Below are 23,749 nucleotides of genomic sequence, written 5' to 3' on the forward strand. Positions count from 1 at the left end.
TAGTATGATTGCTGTTAAACTATACTATTGCAGTATATATTTTAATGCATGGTAGAGTCAGAACAGTTGATTTAGAGGGACTTTGATTGGTACAGATACAAATGTATTGTCTTGACAACTTTACATTATTAGACAACATGCATTTGTGAATGAAAATGCAAGACATGGCAAATCATTTAATTAAGGTTCTTATGATAACTTCAAAAGGATAGAAATACAATAATAGGGTTTCAGAATTTCATATTCCACCTGTAATATGCAGAAGTTGACATGAAAAGGGGGTTGGTTACATCTGAGGATACCATACTTAGCGCTGAATCCATTGCATCCATTTCATTTATCAGCACAGGGTATCAGCTCAGCAATAAGGGTGAGACTCGGGGTACACCTCAAGACTGTGAACTTTGCACACATGAGGTAGAGTTTAACAGCTGGAAATATTAGTACTACATTTCCCTATTTTGCTGGCTTATAAACAATGGTGGCTGAAAGATTAAAAGTTTTGTTTTTTTTTTTTTGTTTTTTTTTTTGGGACCTGATGCTTTATGACTTAAAGTGCATTTTTGTCATTCATTTAAAAAATATATATTAGTTTGTGTATATTATCTTGTCTAACTACTCTGTGAAAAAGGTTCTGGTTCAGTAGAATTCCCCTGGAAAATATGTTCATTTAAATAAGTAAATTAGAAAACTTGCATTATTGAATTGTGTTAGCATGGGAAATTTACAGCTGGACTGAATATAGTTTATAGCTTGATTAACTATGGTCTGGCACAGTTTTATGTTTGATTTTAACAAAGGAAGTTTGAACACTAATCTGTCACAGCAACAACTAAGCCGACATTATCATTTTGTTATATACAAAAGAATTGTGTACTGAAGGATTCATATGCAGTATAACATGATTTTTTTTGCAGTTATCCGGAGGCCTTGACAGATCCCAGCTATCGAGGACAAATCTTGACACTGACAAACCCTATTGTTGGTAACTATGGAGTCCCTAATACAAAAGAGGTGGATCAGTTTGGACTGAGGAAATACATTGAGTCTGAGCGAATCCAGGTACTGGTTAAATATTTGCTGATGTTACTTAGAGCCACCTCGACTATATGAACTCTTTTGAGCAGCCTGAAGCTTTACGTCAGTATATCGGGCATGCAGTGATTAATGCAACAAGTGATAATACTTGGCTGTACAGCATAATTTCTGCATATTTGTGAGGCATACCATTATTAGCATTAGATTTGCTTATAGCAAGTAAAACTGTATGGAAGTAGAAATGTATGTGTATGTTTTATATATATATATATATATATATATATATATATATATATATATATATACATACACACACACACACACACACATATATTTATATATATATAATATATATTTAGATATGTATGTATATATATATATATATATATATATATATATATATATATATATATATATATATGTATGTATATGTATATGGGTCTACTTCATTTCGTTGAAAACTCATTTCATGAAACTCAAATGACTGGGACCAATTCACTGAAAGCTCACTTCACTGATAACTCATTTCACTGAAACTCATTTAATTGAAAGTTATATATGGCCTTTTCCCCACAGTAGTGTGATCCTGGAGTTAGTATATATAGTAAAGGGGGGTGTGTGGGGGTGAAGCCCCCCACATAGTTTGGTTATATGTTGTCTTCTGGAAAGAATTATTCATTTCCCTTGAAAGTATTCATCTGTATTTATCTGTATGCGTGTGTATATATATATATATATATATATATATATATATATATATATATATATATACATATATATATATATATATATATATATATATACATACATACATGTAAACAAGAACAGCCACTTGCAGACTGCATTAGTGTGTGAAAGTTCTAGTGACTGCGACACAGCCATTGTCTTTTCTTGTGTGAGCAGGCAGCAGCACAATGTAGTACAAGAACGTTTATGCACTGTAATTTCACTGAAGAGGATGTGGGATATATCTGAGAATACTTTCAACATGTTTCTCTTTTTTATTTTTTATGGTTGCTTTCAGCCCTTGCATATATGGTCAGACAAGTTATTGAGACCTTGCAGTACCTGGGACTGTGGGTAGAAGGATCGCACTTTCTGTACGTAGCAGCTGGAGAGGGATAGTAGCCTGGAGTCTAGTCATGTTAAAGTGGTATGCATTTAAGGGAATGGGACAAAGGAGGTTTTAACTGTGTACATTTAGAGAATGTGTGAGCATCTAGAAGCATGACAAAGATTACCAGATTGCGTTTCTGTTGCCTTTTGCAGGTGTCTGGACTCCTGGTGCAGGACTATAGTCAGGAATACAGTCACTGGAACTCGGTGAAGTCCCTGGGGGAGTGGCTTCAAGAAGAAAAGGTAACTGTCTGTAGAAATAGCATATAAATAGAATTCAGTATTTTCCTTAATACAACAAACTATTATTGTATGGACCCTTTCAATCCTGCCTTATACGGATTTTCTACATTCCGTGAATTTGGAGGTATACAGGGCATCATTATAAAAAACATAATTGCAATTAACATTTTAGATGTAAAATTATATTCACACCCAGTCTTGTACATTGTTTTTCTACAGAAAGGGAAGCTGTTCTCATAATTCCCATGCAGATGACTTTGAGTCCTGCTCGCCCAAATTAATGTTAACGTCATGTTTTTGGTGTCTTGCGTAAATACAGATTCCTCCATAAAGAATTAAGTTTGAATACCTGTAGCATTCAATAAAAAAGTGCATTAGGTGTTCCTACACTTCTGTTCTATTCCTGAATTGGAGGAAAAGAGCAAAGCAAAATATTGTTGAAGAACATTTTAGTAAAATCTTTAAAGTTGGGTAAAGGAAGACTTGCACTGTTAGGTAGAAAGAAAATTTATAATTAAAATTTGAACTATGTATAATGTTTAGATTTAGTAAGTTCCTCAGAGGGAAAAAAAACTGTAGTGGTCCATTTATTCTTGCTTATTTTTGTCTGTATATTTTATTCATGATTTTATCCATTGTGTTTAAATAAAAGTGCATAGAAAATGTATATTGTTCATAATATATCTTTTGTCTTATTTTAGATGAATTATATTAGTCTGATTATGCTAATAGTCTTATTAATCTCACCTGAAAAATATGACGCTAATGTATTTTAGTGCAGCCTTTATCTCCGACTGCATTTTCCTTTTTTAGCTGTTATTGTTTTAGGAAGTGCTGCGTTTCATTCTTCTTTCTGTAAGTGATTTTCTTTGTTAGCTTCTTTCTTTCCATGTGGTTGCTGTGGCAGGTATGATTGGCTTGGCCATGTGGACTAATGTGGACTAATGAGAAAGTTTTGCAAAACACATGCTACATTTCTGATCAGCAAAGTCATGTTCACTGAGCTACAATTTCATCTTAGGAAAGAATTCAGATTGACTCTCATGATGAGTGACTTATGTGAATAGGAACTCCTTTGCTGCAATGAAAGCAAACATTACACATCTAATAAGTGTGTATGCCTGTGTAAGTCACGCATGTGTATACATATGTATGTGACTGCGTGTGTGTTTGTGTGTATGCATAAAGAGCACTATATGTACATATCTATATTTACGTATATGGATATGTATATATATATGTGTGTGTGTACACATATATATATATATATATATATATATATATATATATATGTATGTATATATATATATATATATATATATATATATATATATATACACATGTGTATATTTTTGTGTGTGTGTGTGTATGTATGTATATATATAGATATATATATATATATATATATATATATATATATATATATATATGTATATATATATATATATGTAAAGTAAAACTTTATTGTCATTTAGACCGTACAACTATAAATTGCACAGCTGAATGAATTTACATTCCTTCAAGCTCATTGATACACAACAGAGACCATTGCAACAAAAAACAAGCATGTAACCACAAAAACAGTATACACACATACAAGGCAGAGATCCAGCCAACAGTATCTCCATCTCCACATTGGCAAATCCTGGCCTATTTCCTCCAATCCAACAAAAACAGACATCAAAAGTGCGGATCAGCACATATCCAAGCAGTTGGTTCTCTACCATCCACCCTCATCCAAGGCAATGATCACAGTCTCCACGATCTCAATCCACCATCCATTTCAACACCAACCTCGTCTTTGCCCAGCAACAGTCCAGTTTCCACCTTTACAATCAACTCAGATCCGGCACAACACCCTCCTGAACCATCAGATACCATCCAGTGCTCGGTATCCACCATCTGCTCTGCCCGGCTCGCCTCTACACATACAGGCCTGAATAGTCATGACCAAGCCAACCACTTCAAGCCATTCTCGCCACTCCATTAGTGGGTTTTCTTTCATTCGGTTTCATTTGTTTTTAAGGATGGCCAAGCATTTGCTTACCCGGAGTGTTAAGTCGGTGTTCCGGGGTGTCTGTGTTTTCATGCTGCCTTTTCATCTCAGTTGTATGGGTTTTGAGTAAGTGGTGTTTCGGTCTACTGAAGTAGGCCCATGTGTATATATATATATATATATATATATATATATATATATATATATATAGAGAGAGAGAGAGAGAGATAGTATGTTTGTTTGAACATAGTGTTTGTTGAAAAATTTTCTTGTGGTAAAATTAGTTGGGTGAAGGTTTTGTTGTTTGGTGGAATAATCGAAATGTGCATCATTGAACATATAATGTGTGTGGCACTGGGCAATAATGCTGACACTTTCATTGGTTATGATAGCCTTGGGGTTGTATGTTTGTGTGTGTGTCTTATGTCTTGTGTAGTGGTGCTGTACCCTCATGTATAGGGTTTGGGTTAGGGGACATTAGGTTTAGTATACCTAAGTAAGGCTGTAGGGGGAGGCAAAGCAATCCTGTATGCCTCACCCTATACTTAGTAATCTGAAAATTACTCAGCAGAATAAACTCGAACAGTGTTATAACGAAGTGGCAAAACCTGGAGCAAATCACACTGTAAGTCTCACCAGTGCTTGTTTGTTAAACAGCTAAACTGGACTTAATTGCATACTACCCAGCACACTATCCACACACTTTCATCTGGTTACAACTCATATCCTATCTATAAACTAGATAACTGTCCTTTACAGAATGTCATAGAGCACTACTTCCCAAATAAAAATTATCTGTCTGCAAACTTGTACTTGTCACAACAAATTCCAAGACCACACTGCTGGCAGTTCATTGTATTCTAACTAGGTCTGAAAATCTGGAATTATTTTACTTTATATCCGAAACGTGCAAGCAATCTAAATCATTCAAATCCTTACTAAAACAGTACTTTATAGATTCATGGCTATGCTCATGTTCAACTACAGGATAATCCCCTATGTTTGTAACTTCCTGCTCCATTTTGATTTTTTTCATAATTTACTGCTCTCTGCACTTGCTTTTTGTCATTTTTAATTTGTCTACATTTATTTAAACTGTATTTGCCTTAATATTGCTACACACTCAAGTGTGGCAGCTTGTACTGCATTTAAAGTGTTTTTGCTACAGTTTTAACTGCTTTTCTGCAAAAAAAAGTTCTAAGCTTGTTTCTCGCTTTTCCTGTAACTAGACTAGTCCAGATACAGATTTGCTGTATCCAGGACTGTTTTGTGAGTTTCTTAGCCCCCCCCCCGACCTTTCTGTGTTGGAGGGAAGCCTTCTAGCTTATCAGTGGGAATGGCAAGCCCTAGGTAGCCTATCTGCCACAAGAGGCATGGTTTCTGGTCCAGAAATGGTAGTTCAGTGGCCATCTGGGTGGTTTTTCCATCCCTTTCAACTTTCTGGTTTAAAAGCCCATGTTTGCGGGGGGTTGCTCACCACACAGCAGCGCTCAGCTGAGGTAAATTATTACCAGTGCTAGAAAGTCTGCTCTTCAATTTTTCCCTTAGAACATGCTTATTCTTTTACTTCTTGCACTTCAGTTAGCTTAATTGGCTAGCTGTTTAACAGGCTTTTGTAGCATTTATTGTAGCACACTTAGGTGCTATCAGTACTAGATGTTCCTTGCAGTAACAGCACCAGTACTTAGTTATGACCACCGCTCCTAGTATGATTATAGGGTAATTTCCTGTGCTTTCTCCTGCTAACCTGGTGCACTTGGGCATTCTGAGACAGTGTGGCAACTAATGTACACAGACAACCCTCTCCTCTTACCTCTCAACACTCATACATGTGAGAGATGCACTTATATCACCAAACTGGAAGCTGTGCACACTCCACCCAAGACTGGACTAGCTGGTCAGGAGGAGAAGGTCAACACCTGCAACTCGCTACATAGAACACACAGCCCTCCAAAACACCAACCATCACAACCCACACATAGAAACCCAAACCATACACCCACCTTTTTGGAGGCTCTCAATAAAAAATTACCCAAAAAACAAAGACCTCCCCTCGAGACAGAAATGCACTCAATCACCACAACACAACACCTACCCCAGAACACATAGCTCACCACCACAGTGTGCCCCTCAACCTAAGCCCTTAAGGGAAAACATTTTGCCCAATGTACTAATCATAGGAGTCTCAATTGTGAGGCACACTGATGTCCCACTCACTAGGATGACAAGGAGAAGGTGACAGTCAGTTATCTATCAGGTGCCAGGATCTACCAAATAACACATGCATTCAGTTAACTCCATAACAAGTACAAATATGAATTAATCATTGTCCATGTGAGTGTGAATGACCTGAGATGTACCTCCCTGATCTACATGAAAACAGATGCGATGGAACTCTTGGATTATGTGGCCCAGGCAGGTATGACCCTAGCCCTGAGCAGTGTTCGACCATCACCCAGAATGATACCACAGTATGAGCAGAAAATGATTGACTTCAACAATTGGCTAAGTTTCTGGTGTCATTCTAAGGGGATCCAGTATCTGTCTGCCTGGGTGACATGATCAACAGACCTTGATGCTTTGCCAGAGATGGCCTACATCTGGCACCCCTGGGATTCTGGGTACTGGCTAAGGCTTTTGCCACCCCTATAGTACCTTTTTAAGCAGTGTTCCAAAGACCAAAATTCCACTGTAACAGCTACAAACAAATGCAATCTGAGGGTCATGCTGCTCAATGCTAGAAGTTTAAACCTCAAGATGTACTCGCTCGAAGCTCTCCTCAAAATGGAGAATGTTGACATCTGTGCTGTAACGGAGACCTGGGTTTAAGAGGCAGAAAGCACCGCTGTGCTCCCAGGCTACAACTCATTCCATACCTTTCGGCCCCAGAATATGTCTGGAAGCTCCAGAGGAGGTGGTGTCTCCATATTTTTAAAGGATATGCCCATCTCTAGATTGGTAGCCCAGCATAATGTATCTGAGATACTTCAGGTACAATTAACACTGGGTAAGACGGCGATACAAGTCATAACCTGCTACATTACCCCAAACATGTCCCTAGACTCTCACTCCAAGTTTCTAAGCACCCTGGAACCTGTCAAGGTCCATTCCAATACTCTCATACTGGGTGACTTCAACTACCCTTCCATCAACTCGGAAAACTATTCAAGTACCAATGTACAGGCCCAGTGCTTTCTGGAATTATCAGTTCCAATGCTCTGGACAAGCTCATTCTGACCCCTCACTACAGGAAGCAACATCCTCGACCTGGTTATCACCAACATGGGAGAATGTCGCTCCATACCTACAGTCAATTCCTCCCTGGTTAAATCTGACCACAGACTGATTACCATGGAAATCTCTATCTCACTTCCCCACGAATTACCACGTTGATGGGAGCCCACTGAATACTGAAGGGACCATAAGAGATCTGGGCACCCAGGTCGACAGCCACTTCACCTTCGACCACCACATTGCCAGTGTGGTCAGAAAGTCCTTCTATGTGGCACATCTTATAACCAAAGGTTTCGCATCCAGGAAGAAAGAGGTCATCATCCCTCTCTACTCATCCCTCATTAGGCCAATCATTGAATATAACACCCCGTTTGGCATGTACCTGACCAGACACCTACAACAGCTGGAGAGGCCACAAAAGTACCTCACAAAAAGAATCCTAGGCCTTAAACAGATGTCCTACACAGACAGACTCAAGAAACTTCAGCTGTTGTCAGTCTCTTACTGTCTACTTAGAGGTGATTTCTGCTTGACTTACAAAGCCATGTCCAACCCAGCCCTACTTGAAATGCTACACCTTAAGAAATCCCAATCCCCCTGCGCCCCACGCTCCAGAGATCACAAGCACATTACCACAATTAACAGAACATGCTGGCGGGACAGGTTCATTTCCCAAAGACTGCCCATACTCTGGAATAAGCTTCCCATTCATGTCAAGCAAAGCACCTCGCTGGCCCTCTTTAAGAGAAATCTTGACGAGTGGATAGGTAACAGAAAGTTCACCCAAGGGATCACTACAGTTGCCCTACTGGATAGGGGCATTGTGAACCAACATTGGGTGGCACGGTGCATGGGCAATTTCTTTGGGCTAGGCTTGTAAAGGCTCAAGGGCCATTAGCCTAGTACACACCTATGAACCTATGTTATTGTCTGTCTAGCTGCATCTATAGAAGCATTTAGAAGTAATGACAACCTCAGTTGTACTCGCTCTTTACACTATTTTTTGTAACCCTTTCCTTACCACATCCTGCTTTTATGTGTCCTGTCCTACTTCCACACATATTTCTGTCTTTATGTTCATTTTATATTTCTTTTTCACTTTTCTGCCAGTCCTTTTCTCCTTTTTCTTTCCTACTCATATCCGTCTCTGGCACTTTTCTATAAATTCTGTCTATTTCATATTTTCTGCATTGCACTTTTTATTCTTTAATATCAAATTTTAGTCCCTCATTAAGTCTCATTTCATCCTCCTCCCATTTCCTAATACCTGGGAAAAGTAAGGTTACATAGAAACTCACTAGTCTTAAGTATTTATTATAAAAATATTTTACCCTCAGAATTCTCTTATTCTTATTCATGTAAACTTAACTTTTCTTTAATTTTTGACGTATTACTTCTTTTAAATTTTACTTATTATGTATTTCTTATGTTCAATTTTCTAAGGAGCTTTTTTTCTCTGGGCCACTGCTGGAAAAGGGCTTTCTTCCCAGTTGGACTTTACCTGTGAACAAATGCAAATAATATAGCAATAACCAATGATGTTGGTGTGGTATGTTAAGATTTATCCACGGTTGGTGTGGTTTAATCACGAGGGCGACCACGGAGTCAGTTATTACTATTATACAATGACATTATTTAAGAAAAAAATTACTTACTTTTTTAAAATAATGCCATTGTATAATCGCACTGTGGTATTATTCCGCTTCTGCATGTTTAAAAAAGTTAAAAAGTTACAGTTTATACTAATGGAAAAAAGTCTGGGCAACTGGACCTTTTTCCATTGGTATATGCTCAGATTTACAACGGGCATGCATGTTGGGCTGACCAATCAGCGTGCTAGTTTTTGAATGCTAATGGCCAGTCATTGTATAATAATTCTTCTATCATGTTCATAAATGCATTCAGTAAGTCAAAAAAAATATTGTTTCATTAGCTGACATAGCATATCCAGTTCGGCATTAAATCCTTGTGCGTGCACATTTTTGAGATTAGGTCTTGATTTTTTTTTCAACAAAACCCTAATCCTAGATCTTACATTTATTTAAACTTTGCTGACTGGGTTAGGCCAATTGGGCAGATCCATTTTTCTAGAAAGACCTTAAGAAGAAAAGCCCGTATAAAGTGAAACATTGCTAAAATTTCTTTGTGATCCTTGAAGCTTAGTTTATTGGTAGCAATCAACCCAAGATGCTGTTTAGTTTAGCTGTTTAGTCCCCAGTAGGTTATGACAGTGCTTTTACACAAAACAGTAATTTTGGTGGTACTGATATCCTTTGCTTCATTGCCAGAGTGTGTAATTTTAGTATTTTCTCCCTGAGTAGTAATTTACTATGTTTCCACCATGGTAGAATTTATCTAATGCAGAATATAAGTATTATACAAAGGTCAGTGATGTCAGTTGAGCTATGGATAATGGCTAGGTCATTAGCATACTACATTAATGTATCCCCTTCTATATGATAAGACAGCTTGTTCATAAATATTACTAATAGTAAAGGCCAACAATGGATTTCTGTAGTACACCTGCCTTCATATAATTGAGTCTGGAAATTATGCTTTATCAAGTGACTGCTTGCTTCTGTTTAAATGGGTATGTTTTAAATCAGACACGTAGGCTGAAGCCCTATTCTTTAAGATGTGAGTAGTCCATCATATCAAAGTCCTTTGAAAAATCATGAAAGGTTGCCACTGTAAACTGATCCATATCCAAACGTGGATTAAAGTTAGTGAGCTTAACAGCCACAGTGATTGTAATCTGCCCTACTCTGAAAGCAAGTTGTGTCTGTGTCAGAATAATGTGTTCATTAAGATAATGGGTAATTTGTTAGTGCATACCTTTTTCAAAAATCTTATCAAGAGGTCTTAGGATACGTCACCTTGAAGGAGATTCACTGTAAGAGTAAATAAAATTGTTTGGGTTATATCCTATTTTACGTGTGTCTTCTCAAGCCAAACGTTCTAGAAGGAATTTTCTTTTATTCCTGTAGATACTAACACGGGTTCATTCTGGACTGCACTTGTCTAGATAGGTTCATAGGTGAGTACTAGGCTAAATACTTTAAAGGGACATTTTAAGCCTAGCCAATAACTGGAGGTCAAAATCAAACCCTATACTTTGTGCCTTTGAAGTGAAGACCTTAACCATTACGCTTAACCCTCCCATGCTCTTATTACACATTAAGTGTATAGCTGACTAGCTAATGAAGAAAACCAAAAAACACACAAAAGGCAAAAAACAGTAGTGCGACCAGTGATACCAATGAACACTCTCCGAGGAGGATGTAAAACCAATTGGAAAAATACAATTTTCACAAAGTCAGTCAGCAAAGTAAAAATCCACGTAGTTTATTCCACTAGTTAAAATCAGCACAGTGAACAGGAAAAATAGTTACAAGTTAAGCGTTTTCCCCTAGGTTCAATCCCAGGCTTCTTCAGAATTTTTACTTTGCTGACTGACTTTGTGGAAATTTTATTTTTCCAATTGGTTTTACATCCTCCTTGGAGAGTGTTCATTGGTATCACTGGTCGCACTACTGGTTTTTGACTAGCTAATGATCTAGCTGTATTGATTTATTTGCTATATGGTACATAGTTCTAGAGAATTCAGTTTGAAAGCCCTTTGAATACCCTCCTCGGTGAGTCCAGACCTTTTCCTCACTATCTCTGTATTGCTTATCATTCATCCTGGCATCACTTGGTGCCAGCAATTAGAAATATATACCAGAATTGAAAAATATATCTGCAGAAGCAAAGAGCTGAATTTATTTTGAGTGTTCTGTGTTTGTAAGCACAGAACTATTTTTGTAGGTCCATTTTGTCTGTGTGCATGCTAACCTTGATGACACCCTACTAGACTGTAGCCAATTCATTCCATCATACTGAGGTGCTACCCGTCAGATGTTTGAGGTTAAGATACTCTTGTTGGGGGGGGGGGGGGGCAGTCATTACAGGAGCCATAAACATGTTTTTTGGCCTTACTGGTTTTCCAGCTGTGGGAATATTTTTATACTGGCCCTAATCCTGCACATTAAGTGGAAAGGCTGAGCTACCTGCATAATACAGCCACTGAAGTCCTTTCTCATAGCATGTTATTAGGGGTGATAGTGGACAATAATCTTAAATTTGACTTGCAGGTATAAAATTGCATTAAAAACTCACCAAAAACTAGGGATGCTTTACAGAGCCTAAAACTTTCTCAACAATGCAACTAAAACTACAGTTGCCACTACTTAGCTCCTATCTCACTACTTTATGGCACTCCCATCCTTACTAACCTCCAGGCATCATAAATTTGCTGCAAATACCCCTTTCAGAACCCACCACTGTATAGCATTAAAAAGGCTAAATTGGTTAGAACTACCCCATCAGCTAACATATATACACTGCTACTTACATCCTATAAATTATCCAGCATCCATCTGCTTATCCAGCATTAAATCCAATTCTACATAACTATGTTCCCAATCAGTCATTATGATCCAGTGTCCAAAAACTCCTCCACAAACCTACAAAATCTGCTGGGCATGGTCTGTGCTCATACCATGGTGCTAAAGCTTGGAACTCCTTACCATGTATCCATCAGAGCAACACCCTGCCTCTAGTCTTTTAAAACCATTTTGAAAGACTTCATACACAAAATGTGGCTCTGTTCTTGCTCAACTCCAGGATAAACTATATCCCTAAATATGAATAAGTACCTGTTCATACTTAACAGCTGATTAATTTCCCTTCACTCATTTCCTTACTTTAGTCAGTTTCTCTCCTCTATTTCTTTTTCAAAATATGTCATAACTATGTTTTTCATCTCTCTTCATATTGCAGTTCCTGTCTATATTATACTAACTTAGATTTAATTTCTCTATAATGTGGCTAAAACACTTTTAAATATTAAATCATTGTCATATAAGTTGCATCTATTCTTAACAATTTTTTTCACATTATGTCTAATTTGGTATAAATATTTAAACTGTAGATGTTTTTTACTATTTTTGAAGATTGTAAAATTGCTGTTTTTAAAACATTTTTGTAATACTTTGAAGCTTTTCTGTCCAGGCTGCCACTGAAAATGGGCACCCACCCATTCGGACGGTAATCAGATGTCAATAAATAAATAAATAAATAAATATCTGGAGGAAGACTTGCAAATGCCTTCTCCTTGTGAGTATACACTCCTGCACACTCAGAATGAAGGCTGCCATCAAGAGATAGCTTGGTGAGCTGAGAGCCTGTACACAGGACGAACATTTGTGTTGCCATTCTTCCTCCAAGGGACTTTGGCAGTGTGTGTGTGTCCTACTCTGCCCTGCCGTCACCCCAAGATCAGCTTATCCAGTAAATCCATCCTTCTCTGCCAGCCCCATCAAGTGTAAAAGCTGTTAATCGAACTCTGGTTACCCCATATTCTGGATAATATAACATGCTCCCTTGTATGTGTCCTTTACCTCACCTTATCAATGTTATGTTTCTACGCATTACAAGTTTCCACCTGAGCTCTTCACTGGTTCTCCCTTAAACACTGAGAGCATGAAAAGGCCTATGGGCTCAGACAGACTACCTGAGAAACAAATAAAAGAAACACTTAAACATTCAGTTTCCTTCTGATTGCCCATTTATTACTCATTTGACAAGTGACATTGAAGTACAAACTATCTTGTGTATTTCGTATTCACAGTTCAGCAGTATTAATGCTGTGAAATCTTCATTGTTTTTAATGAATACTTCATTTATTAAATACCACTATTGCGTATCTTCTACTCTACCCTACTTGCATACCTGTGAACAAGAGTATGAAATATAGGTACTTATGTAATCGCAGCATGTTTTGTAGTTTTGTAATATTAGTGTTTATAATATTCAGCTGATGTTGTTCTTTATTGTAGAAAATGTTACATGGAATGTGTTTTTAATTGGATAAATACAATTCATGAAAGTAATTTAAACAGCATGTTAGTGTCCTGTTTAGTTTTCCATGATTTTATTATGATGCATACTAATGCTTTGTTTCTTTCAAACAGATTCCAGCTTTGTATGGAATAGATACAAGAATGCTTACTAAAATCATAAGGGATAAGGTAATACAAGTTGTAGTGCAATGTTATCTGTAAAAATGCAGCATAGCAGTCCTAAAATTGAATTGCTTGTGCACTTCTAATGTGGGTGTTTCATCTCTAAGAAATAAGAAATGTTCATAAAATTGTACACTGCTAGACACTTGGTGAATGTTCCTTTAAGGATGCAGAGCTTTGTAAGCAATGTTAGTACTACAAAGTATGTAAATGTATAGAAATGCATGGCAGCTTACCTTCGATTCTTAGATGACATCTTAGGTTTGGTAAAAGGATGTCAATACTTTAAAATGTTTTTTGTTTATGTGGCTCAGACAGTGGAATTTTTAAAATTTGCCATTAGTTATACTATTGTCAAGACTGACATTTTGAATATAACATTAAGCATAAATTATGAGGAGAACAGGTTTGAATTCAGCATATTTACAAAAAGGGCCTTTTCTAATAATTACCTGCATTACACCAGCTCTTATCCATATTGACAAAAGAAAAACTAGTTTGTTAGACTATCCAGGTAAGTATTTGACGATGATGTGTTTCTAGAAGCAGCATATAAACTGAAGGATTTCTCTGTGGAATGAACTTTCTCGGAGTATTTAGTGAAGGATATGATGGCTGGAGTACTGATGGCTCATAACAGATTTTTTCCATTACTGAAGATGGGCAGATGTGAACTATTGACCAAGGAAAGAGAAAAAAAGGAGAATTTTGCAAGACCAGTAGTGTCACCCTTTGGGGTGCAGAGCAAAGACATTAAAGGGTCATTATTAAGACTTGGAACCTGATAATGGGTTAATGGGATTTATGTGAAAGAGTAGGTACTAGACCTATATTTGTTTACAAAAAAGGAAGGATGTAAAAACTTTTTAGAGAGAGGGAGTAATAATAAATTAAAAGGATAGAATGATAATATAGTACGAAGAAGTGTGGGGCATGCTCACAAGGCAGGTTTATTTGAGACTGTACAACGGTTTCAGTGGAGCCTTACCACAGAGTTTTAAGTGGTAATGGGAGGTTTAATTGCAGTAGCCAAGGTGTGGTATATTTAGCTACCTGTTTAACATGCACCTCATTTTATGTAAGAAAAATAGAGCGTTCCCTTAGAACAAGAATTTATGATCACGATTATGTGATATGCAAGGGAGACATTAATAATGCATTATTACATCATTCAAATGTGTGTGTGAAATTTTTTTAATGTTTCTGTTTTATGTGTTGGAAAAGGTGCCATAAGTGGAAAAGGGTGGTAATTGGGAAGCCCAGCTAGAAACCAAGAAATTACACCGGCAAATTTTGTTAAATGCCACTCAGCCCTGCTGGGTTAAATGAGGAAATATGTATAAACAGTATTTTGGCAGTAAGAGCTATGAGAATTTAACCTAAGAGTCTGTGATAAATAGGAATTCTTAGGAGTTTTAAAATGTATTTTTACTTCAAGAGTTTATATATTTAAGTGTAATAGGTATTTCAGCATTGTTACATATATTTAGATATTGATTGATAGGCTAAGATTTTGATTTGACTGTATGAGATCACACGACAATTACTTTTTTAAACAATATTAACAATGAAGGTGGCTGTTCTGACGTAGTTTATGTTACCATATTAAAGCACTTAACCTACTTCTATTGTAGTAAACCAAATCTTGTCTTCTGTGTGTTCACTAGTGCTTTTTATTTTTAGTGGTTCATTTTTATGCTGGTTGGATCTTAGTAGTGTATGGAAAGAACCTAAAAATAAAGTGGTGAGAGTATAAAGTTCAAATAATTAACCAATACATATTCCATATGTTGCTTACATCTTTCTTTTCATTCTAAGGTTATTCAGACCAGAGGAAGCATGGTCACTATTAAAGCCTGTAAATAATGACCACTCTTTTTTTGTCCTTATGTGTCTGTCTGAGGATATAGTACATGACAATGTACTGAGCCTTCATAAATGGCTACAGTATGTTGCAGGAAATGCAGCAATGGACAAATAGTGCATCATCTAAACAAAACTCAAGCAAACTAAAAATGAGCAAAGTCAGCACAAACAAGCCAGTGTGAACACTGAGACTGCACAATAGTGTGGAAAGGGCATATTTCCCAACCTGCTATTACAGCAGTCTTGCACTGGCACTGTTGTCAGGTTGATCTATCAACAAAACGGAGTCAACAGAACAGCTGTTGACCAAACACACACACACACACATACACACTGTTTTCTGTCAGCCTACCATTTAGCATGCATCTTCCATGTCATCCTTTCAGAATTCAGTATGAGCATCTTTAGGATCTTTAGAACATGTTATTTCTTTTGCGTGCTATCTTATTCTCAGCTTTGTGTTAATCCCCTCCAACAGCACAAATTTAAACAAAAGGGCAACCTTCTTTATGGGTATATGGCTGTATCCTTCTAGGTCTGCAAATACAAAAATCACTCACAGGACTGGTCCATATCAATAACAGTTTCAGTATCAGCATCGGCATAACAGTTTCCATATCACCCATGCAGATAACACTTAATGTCCTTCCATATCACTGTTGTAATATTTTTTACATAAGGGATCTCTTCTTGCTAAGTATAGTCCAGTGTGCTGCCAGTATAGCAAAGCCTTTAGATTTTATAGGCACTGTACTTCACGTGGTGTATAAAGGGGACGAATGGGTGCAAACACTCAGAACTTCTTTGCTGCCAGTCCAAACGCCATCATATCTGAAAGCCTTTCTGCCGTGATAGTTACCAAGCCATCTTCAGAAGGTCTCTGTTAGATAGACGAAAAATCAAAATGTCGAATGGCTTAGATGTCGAAAATGCCATTCTTTGTAATCGCTATTGTGAGATCATGGCACAGTGAAGATCGGAAAATTTGCCCTTTCCTCACTGTAATGCGATCTTGGAGTTAGAATGTATATTTAGTGGGGGGTATGGAGGAGCAGCCCCCCACAATAACGATTTAGATTGCCTGCATTTCCACTCATGTGAGCGTTCGAGATTTTGAAATTTCGTCTATATAATATAGACCCTCTTCAGATAAGTGCCCTATGGGGGTTTCTTCTCTACCTTTTTTTGTATTGTGTTTATGTTCATGGCGTCCAAGAAGGGAAAATGCCAGGGTCAGAGGCAGCTTTCCCATGAAGACCATCACAACCAGTGTTTTTCCTGCTTAGGCGCTTCCCACTACCATAAGCAGTGCTCCTTCTGTTAGGTGTTTGTCTCTAAGATCCTTCATAGTTGCATGTCTTCCTTATCCATATACCTTGAGAGCCAAAAACTTAAGCTGATGGCTCAGGGTGGCGTGGCAGAATCCTCCCGTCCTGAGGGTCAGCTGTCTGCTAAGAAGAAGGCCAAAAAAAATTAGGCCTGATCTGGTTGCCGCCAATCTCCATGGTCATCTCTCTAGAAGCTAACGAAGGCCCTGAAGACCGAAGACCATTCGGTGCTTGCCTCAGATTCCTCTGCCACTACCCCATCACAGGCTGGCATGGATTCCACTTCTCACACATCCTCAAAGGCCTTTCTGACATCTCTTCCAGACATTGAGAGGGAGCTTTGCCTGATTATTTCTCAGAAGCCAAGGGGGATTCCTCTGATTTTGGTAAGGGAAGAGATTCCAGCTACGATTATCGAATCTTGTCAGGGGTCTGAACCACCAAGAGTCTTTTGGGTGGACATACCTGTCAAGAAAAAAAACAAAAAAACAAACATATTACCCTTGTTGTTAAATATCCTGAATGTGAATGGTAGGATTTTACTGGTGATGTGTTCAATCGTTTAATGGCCTTGAAGCCTCCTCAAGGGGTGTCTGTTCCTGGTCCTCCCTGGTTTTCCAACCCTGTTAAGAGGTATAGGGAATTGGATTCCTGAGATGAGAAATTGGACTCTGGGGAGGAATCACTACCTTATGCCTGTAAGATTCCTTCTCCTCCAGACTATGGTTTTGAGGAATAGGATTCTTTGAGCTAGACCCCCACTTGGAAGAATTATCCTTTGGGGATACTATTGCTTGCATGATGGAGTACTTTAAATAGGATTGCTCCCAGGTCTCTGATATTCAAAAAAGATATTATGAGCTTTTACAGATAGAGTCTCATAGGCCATCTGCTGCTGCTTCTGTTTTAGCAGCCCTTTTGGACCCCTTTTCTGCTACATCTCTATCTGCTGATTCGCAACCCCTAGTTCCTAAGAAACCTCATTAGTTCTGTAAGGTGGTTCAGGATTGCAGACTTCTGTATAAATGCCCTCTTCTGATCCTTCAGTGGTTTCAGTTTCCTCTGACAAGCCTTCTAAGCTCTTGCCATCTACTAAGCACTTTTCCTCAGATAAGGATAGTCAGGGGAGGTTGGGTAAAACATTGTATATGGCTGCCACCTTGTCTTTTAGAGCTACTAATTACCAAACCCATATGACTAGGTATGTTTTTGCCCTTCTTTCTCAGGTCGCTTCAGTGGTCTCTGACCTTCCTGAATCTGATGGGAAAGCTTCAGCTCTTTCCCTCCTTGGATCCATTTCCCAGATTGCTCCTCACTCCATAAAATGCAGCTATGATGATGCTGATACCTCTTCCAGGGCTGCTGCTTTTGGTCCTGTGATGAGGTGTTGTTCTTGGCTACGTCAAAAGGCGTTACCTGATGATATTAAAACCAAGCTTTTAGATATACCTCTAGATAATAAAAAATCTTTTTTTTTGGGACAGCTGTTGCTAACCTGTTTAAGTCCCTTCAAATTAAGGGTAAGGTCTTGTAGGAACTCATACATATTTTTGTCTGTCTTCTATTCCCAAATCCCAAAGAATTAAATTTCTAAGTTGGCCTTTGTCCACAGACAAACTCATCCACCTCCTAAGGGTAAGAAGGGATCTAGGCATATTCCTCCTGCTAAATTTACTCAGACTTCTTCTCAGAAGCCTTCCTTTCAGGACAGCCTGTCTCCATTTGACATGTGGCCTCCTCTTTTCCTCAACCAGGTTTCCCTGTCTCTGTGCCTTTCTCTGCCCCTTCCAAATTAGTATCAGATCATCTCAGACTCATTTGTCATGGGTATTTCATGGCTTAGAAATCCCTACCCCCATTCTCAGGCATTTAAGTCTCCTCAGGAATAGCTTCCTCATTTTCCAGAGGTTTTGCTGTCCCTTTTGGATCAGGCCACCATCTAGCCTGTTCCATCCTCCCAATTAGGAATAGGGTTTTACTCCAGAATGCTTTTGGTTCCTCAAAAGGAGGGTATCTGGAGACTCATTCTGGATCTTTCTCTTCTCGTTGCCTTTCTCAGGGTCCCTTCATTCTGAATGCTGTCTCTCTTCCGACCTTGTTTCCTGTTCTTCCTCAGGCCTTTTTGCTATCACTGGACTTCAAGGATGCCTACCTATACATCCCCCACTCACCTTCTTTTCAGGAATTTTTTATTTTTTCTGTTTCTTCCTGTCATTTTCAGTTCTCTGTTTGCCCTTTGGCCTATCTACTGTCCCCAGGGTATTCAACAAATTCCTCACTCCTGTCATTGCCTTTTACAGGATTCACAGGATTCAGATTTTCCCCTATCGCGACGACCTACTCATTCAGACTTCCTCTTCTAGCAATCTCTTGCTGAGTCTGTACTTTACCACTTGTCTTTTGCAAAGTCTGGGGTACACCATACACTTCCAGAAGTCTGTTCTGATGCTCTCTCAGGGTCATATTTTCTTCTGTGTTGCCAGCTTCAGACTCTTTCCACATTGGCTTCTCATCCTTCTCCAAAGGTTTTGTTTCTGGCAGCCTTTTTTCCAGTTTGTCTTTCCTATATCCTCTCTTACGGCCAGGGAGTTTCTCTGAGTTCTGGAATTTGTGGCCTCCTCTGTTCCAATGCTCCATCTCATCAGGTTGTAAATGAGAAAGCTAGAATGGTAACTCAATCCCTGTGGCTTCAAAAGTGCCACCCTCTGGAGTCCCCTGTTCCCTTTCTTCCTTGTCTCAAACTCGAGATTCAGTGATGGATTCAACAAATATCTCTCAATTCAGGGCTTCCTTCCTAGACTCCAATTCCATCTCAGGAATTGTACATGGATGCCTCAGACTTGGGGTTGGGGGCCTCTTGCTGTCTTATGGTCCTCTAAGCGTCCAGGGTTTCAGGCCTCCTCTTCAGAAGACAGATCATATCAACATAAGAAATGAGAGCTCTGCTTCTGGCTCTGCAAGTTTTTCATCCTCTTTTCCACCCTGACTCTTTCAAGATCTTTACAGACAATACCACTGTGATGTGGTACATCAGCAAGTGTGTGGGGGGCTGGGGTCCTATCTTCTTTGCAGACTAGCTCTTCAGGCATGGACTCTAGTTGTCCAGTATCAAATGACTCTTCAGGTGGTGTACATTTGTTTAGAGCACAATCTAGTGCCAGACTCATTGAGCAGGTACAGCACCCAGGCTCATAAATGGATGCTTCACAGAGATGTGTTTTCGAATATAGTCTATCAGTGGGGTATTCCTCAGGTAGATCTTTTTGCCTGTCCTCTGAACTTTCTCTTCTCTGTTCCAGAGTACCAAGTCATTTGGATTGGAAAATGGACGCCCTGTCTTTTCCTTGGGTAGGAATGTTTCTATATGCCTTCCCTCCCCTTCCTCTGTTGCTTTGAACTCTGCACACAATCAGGCAGAACTCTCCCAAAATTGTGCTGGTAACTCCCTTTTGGCCCAGCATTGGCTCCCCTTTCTTTATCACTTGGCAGGGGTAATCACCACAAGTTACCTTTCTGAGCAGATCTTCTCACGCTAGACAAGGGATCTCTTATCCATCCTCACCTCTCATCTCTTCAAATGACACTGTGGGTGATAAAGTTTTGATTCCTTTTTGGCACCTCTTTTCTGAGGACGTGCATCAAGTTCTGCATGAGGCCAAGAAGTCTGTTACCAGAAAATCATACGTGTCCAAATGGAAGGGTTTCTTTGTCTGGTGCCTTTCTCGATATTAGGATCCCCTTTTGGTGGGGGTTCCTCTGGTTCTCTTGTATTTGTATGATCTGCTTCATTCTGGGTTGGCATATTCTTCAGTTGAAGCTCCTCTTTCAGCAGTTTCTCCTTGTCTGCCCTTAACTCCTCCTTTGGCCTCTCACTTTGAGATCAAGAAATTTCTTAAAGGCATCCTTCATATCAGACTGCCCAGAAAGCCTATTCTGCCTTCTTGGGACCTCAATTTTGTACTTAAAAAATGGACTCAGACTTTGAACCTGCTAGTTCAATTTCCTTGCAACATTATTCTTACAAGTCTGTTCTTTTAGCTCTCACTTCAGCCAAGAGTGTCTGAACTTCACGCTCCCGTGGCCATTCCTTCTTTTTTTGTTTTTCACAGAGACGGGACTTCTTTTCAGACTAAACCTTCTTTTATGTCCAAGGTGGTTACCGAGTTGTCCTTGAATCAGACTATTCACTTTCCTTCCCTTTTTCCTTCTCCACAGCCTGCTAGTGAAAAGGTTCTTCACACCTTGGATCTGCATAGACAGTTCAAGTATTGTTTGGACAAAATGAAGGCAATTCATAAGTCTGAGCAGCTTTCTGTTTCTTTTCATCTCAGGGCTTTGGGTTTGGTTGTTTCCAAGCAAACCATCTCATCCTGGATTTACAAGGCCATTTCATTTTGCTATACCTTTCATGATAAGTGTCTGTCTTCCTCTGTAAAGACACTTTCTACTAGGGTGGTTGCTTCTTGTGATGCTTTTTTTCAAAGGTTTGGATACCGGTTTCATCCTTGAGGCTGCTACTTGGTCCTCTGTTCATACTTTCACTAAACATTATAAAATGGATGTTGTTTTCCAGGGCCAGTGCTGTTTTGCAGAGGGTTGTTGAGGGCTCTTCTGTGCCTTTCTCCTACCAGCTATTTTCTTAGCTCTTGTGCTATTCTTACATAAAGAATACTGCAACAGTGCTATGGAAGGACATGGTACAGTTGTGTAGATGTCCTTCTCTTCACTGCTGCAGTATTCAGTCACTTCTTCTTTCCTCCTCTTTCCTAGCTCTTGTCCCTGTGCTTTTGTTGCCTTCCTGGCCGAGGGGCCCTTTTTTCTTCTTTCCTTCTGTCCTTTTTCCTTCTGGATGTACATATCTGCCTTTGTCCCTGAAGGTATTCTTTTCCTCCTGTGGCAATTAAGTTCTGAGTATTTGCAATTGTATGTTACCTTCATGCCCTGCGTCTTACATGGAAGCATACATGTGACACACAGCACCTATACATTCTAAAGGCTTTGGCATACTGGCTGGATGTTGGGCTGTACTTGAAAAGAGATCCCTTATGTAAAGAATAATGCAACAGTGGAGAGAAGGACATCTACTGTTATGGTAAGATTTTACACAACTCTACTTTTCAATTTCAATTTAATTAAAAAAATAATTTTTAGCAAACTATAAACTCAGGTTTAAGACAGAACAAAGCTGTCCACAAATCTTGCATCCTGTTTACTGTTCTGTGGGGAAAGGGACATTTCTCCTACAGTGATCTAATTTGAAAACAGTGTATTTTCACACTCAGTAGTGTTTTCACTGGCCATCATTACAGCCACTACATAGTAACAGCATAAAAGTGATACAATAGTAACAGCATAAAAGTGATACAAAGGTTGATCTACTCTACATTCTGTACTTGTGTTCCAAGAATCTTCTTATCCCTCCTAATACTGATAGCCAGGAGTTTGAGAAACAAAGTGTAATGCAGCAGTGTGATTAATGAGATCCCTTTCCCAGTACCTTGTATATCCTGAATATTGTGGCTGCAGCCATACACTTATGATTATATAAGTCTTCAAGGACTAGATCAACTCTTAAAAAATGTAGAGTGTGATCACAAATCACACTGATATTTCTGCATGCCATGTGCATAGGGAGGTCAGATTTTAAGGATAAGCTACATGGGAAAAGCCTTCATCAGGATGGTGCATTCTAGGAACGTACTCTTACCTTTCTGTTTTGATGAAGAGATTTTCTAGGGACAGTGGGATATACTGCAGCATTTTGTTTATTAAACTTTGTAGCCATTTGAATGCCTTTTGATTTAATTTAGACATAATCTGGACTGTTCTGCATCTTGATTATTTAAGTTTAATGCTTGTTTTTTGACTTTTTTTGTGAGGATAAACTGCTGGATTTAAACATTCTGTTCATTTTTAGGGCACTGTACTTGGGAAAATTGAATTTGATGGACAGCCAGTGGAATTTGTTGATCCCAATGTACGGAATTTAATATCAGAAGTCTCAACAAAGGTATAGTATGCCTTGCATTCCCTTGTGACACTAGTAGCAATACTGTGTTATACCTTTCCTTTTCAGATGACTCTTTTTATTAGGGAGATTGTTAAATAAAACATAAATTATCATCATTTTAGTTGTATTTACATAACACCATAGTAGTATTTAAGGTAGTGTGGTTTCACAGCTGCAGAACTTGGTGTGGACCTTGTAATTTCTGTCTTGCTTACTCTACATTCTGGAACAAGTCACTTCAGTATTCTGGTTTGGTCCCAATAAATATGGATCCCTGATGCCACTGCACCTTTACCATGGAAAAAAAAACTTTTAAAAATAGTTGCTGTCAAAGGAATATACCAGTAGTTAGTCTTCCATTTAACAGGACATCTTGCATAAATGTAATGCCCCATAAATCCCAGTGTGGGCATATTATCAGTGGTCTTAACAATGGCTCTAGTTGATTGTCAATGCTGAAGTGCCACCTCAATCCCATTGTGCCAGAAAAAGGGGAAAAGGAGGTGTGAATGAATGAATGGATACAGTGACATTTTATTTTACATCAGAGTTAACATTTCTTTTGCTACTATTGTACTTTGGTAGCTGTATTTTGCAGTGTGTACTATAGTTTAGTATCTTTGTAGATTCTGCACTGTGACATTGGGATTAGTGGAGATTGAGTGAAAATGCTCAAACCTTCTAGTGTTTGTCCTTCAGTTGGTAGCCTGAGAAATATGAGTCCAGAAGATGAGTTGTATGTGGGTTCTGAGTGATTGTGGGCCGTGTTTTATAAAGAATCAAGTACGGTCTACCATTAATAACCTTGTATGACCATGAATTTGGCAGGTTGTATTATACAAGTTCTATGCAT

The 23,749-nt window shown here is 38.6% G+C and overlaps 1 protein-coding gene across 1 annotated transcript in view; it reads left to right on the forward strand.

Annotated features, from left to right (window-relative positions):
• Positions 1 to 23,749, forward strand: part of CPS1 (carbamoyl-phosphate synthase 1) — a 531,928-nt gene that overhangs the window by 92,927 nt on the left and 415,252 nt on the right. The window contains exons 3-6 of the mRNA XM_044075706.1: positions 918 to 1,062; positions 2,308 to 2,397; positions 13,642 to 13,698; positions 22,804 to 22,896. Of these exons, the coding sequence (XP_043931641.1) occupies positions 918 to 1,062; positions 2,308 to 2,397; positions 13,642 to 13,698; positions 22,804 to 22,896 (385 nt within the window). The remainder of the gene's footprint in view (positions 1 to 917; positions 1,063 to 2,307; positions 2,398 to 13,641; positions 13,699 to 22,803; positions 22,897 to 23,749) is intronic.

Source organism: Protopterus annectens, chromosome 6.part1 (genome assembly GCF_019279795.1).
Source record: "Protopterus annectens isolate FY-2018-M chromosome 6.part1, PAN1.0, whole genome shotgun sequence".
Classification (NCBI taxonomy): Eukaryota; Metazoa; Chordata; order Ceratodontiformes; family Protopteridae; genus Protopterus; species Protopterus annectens.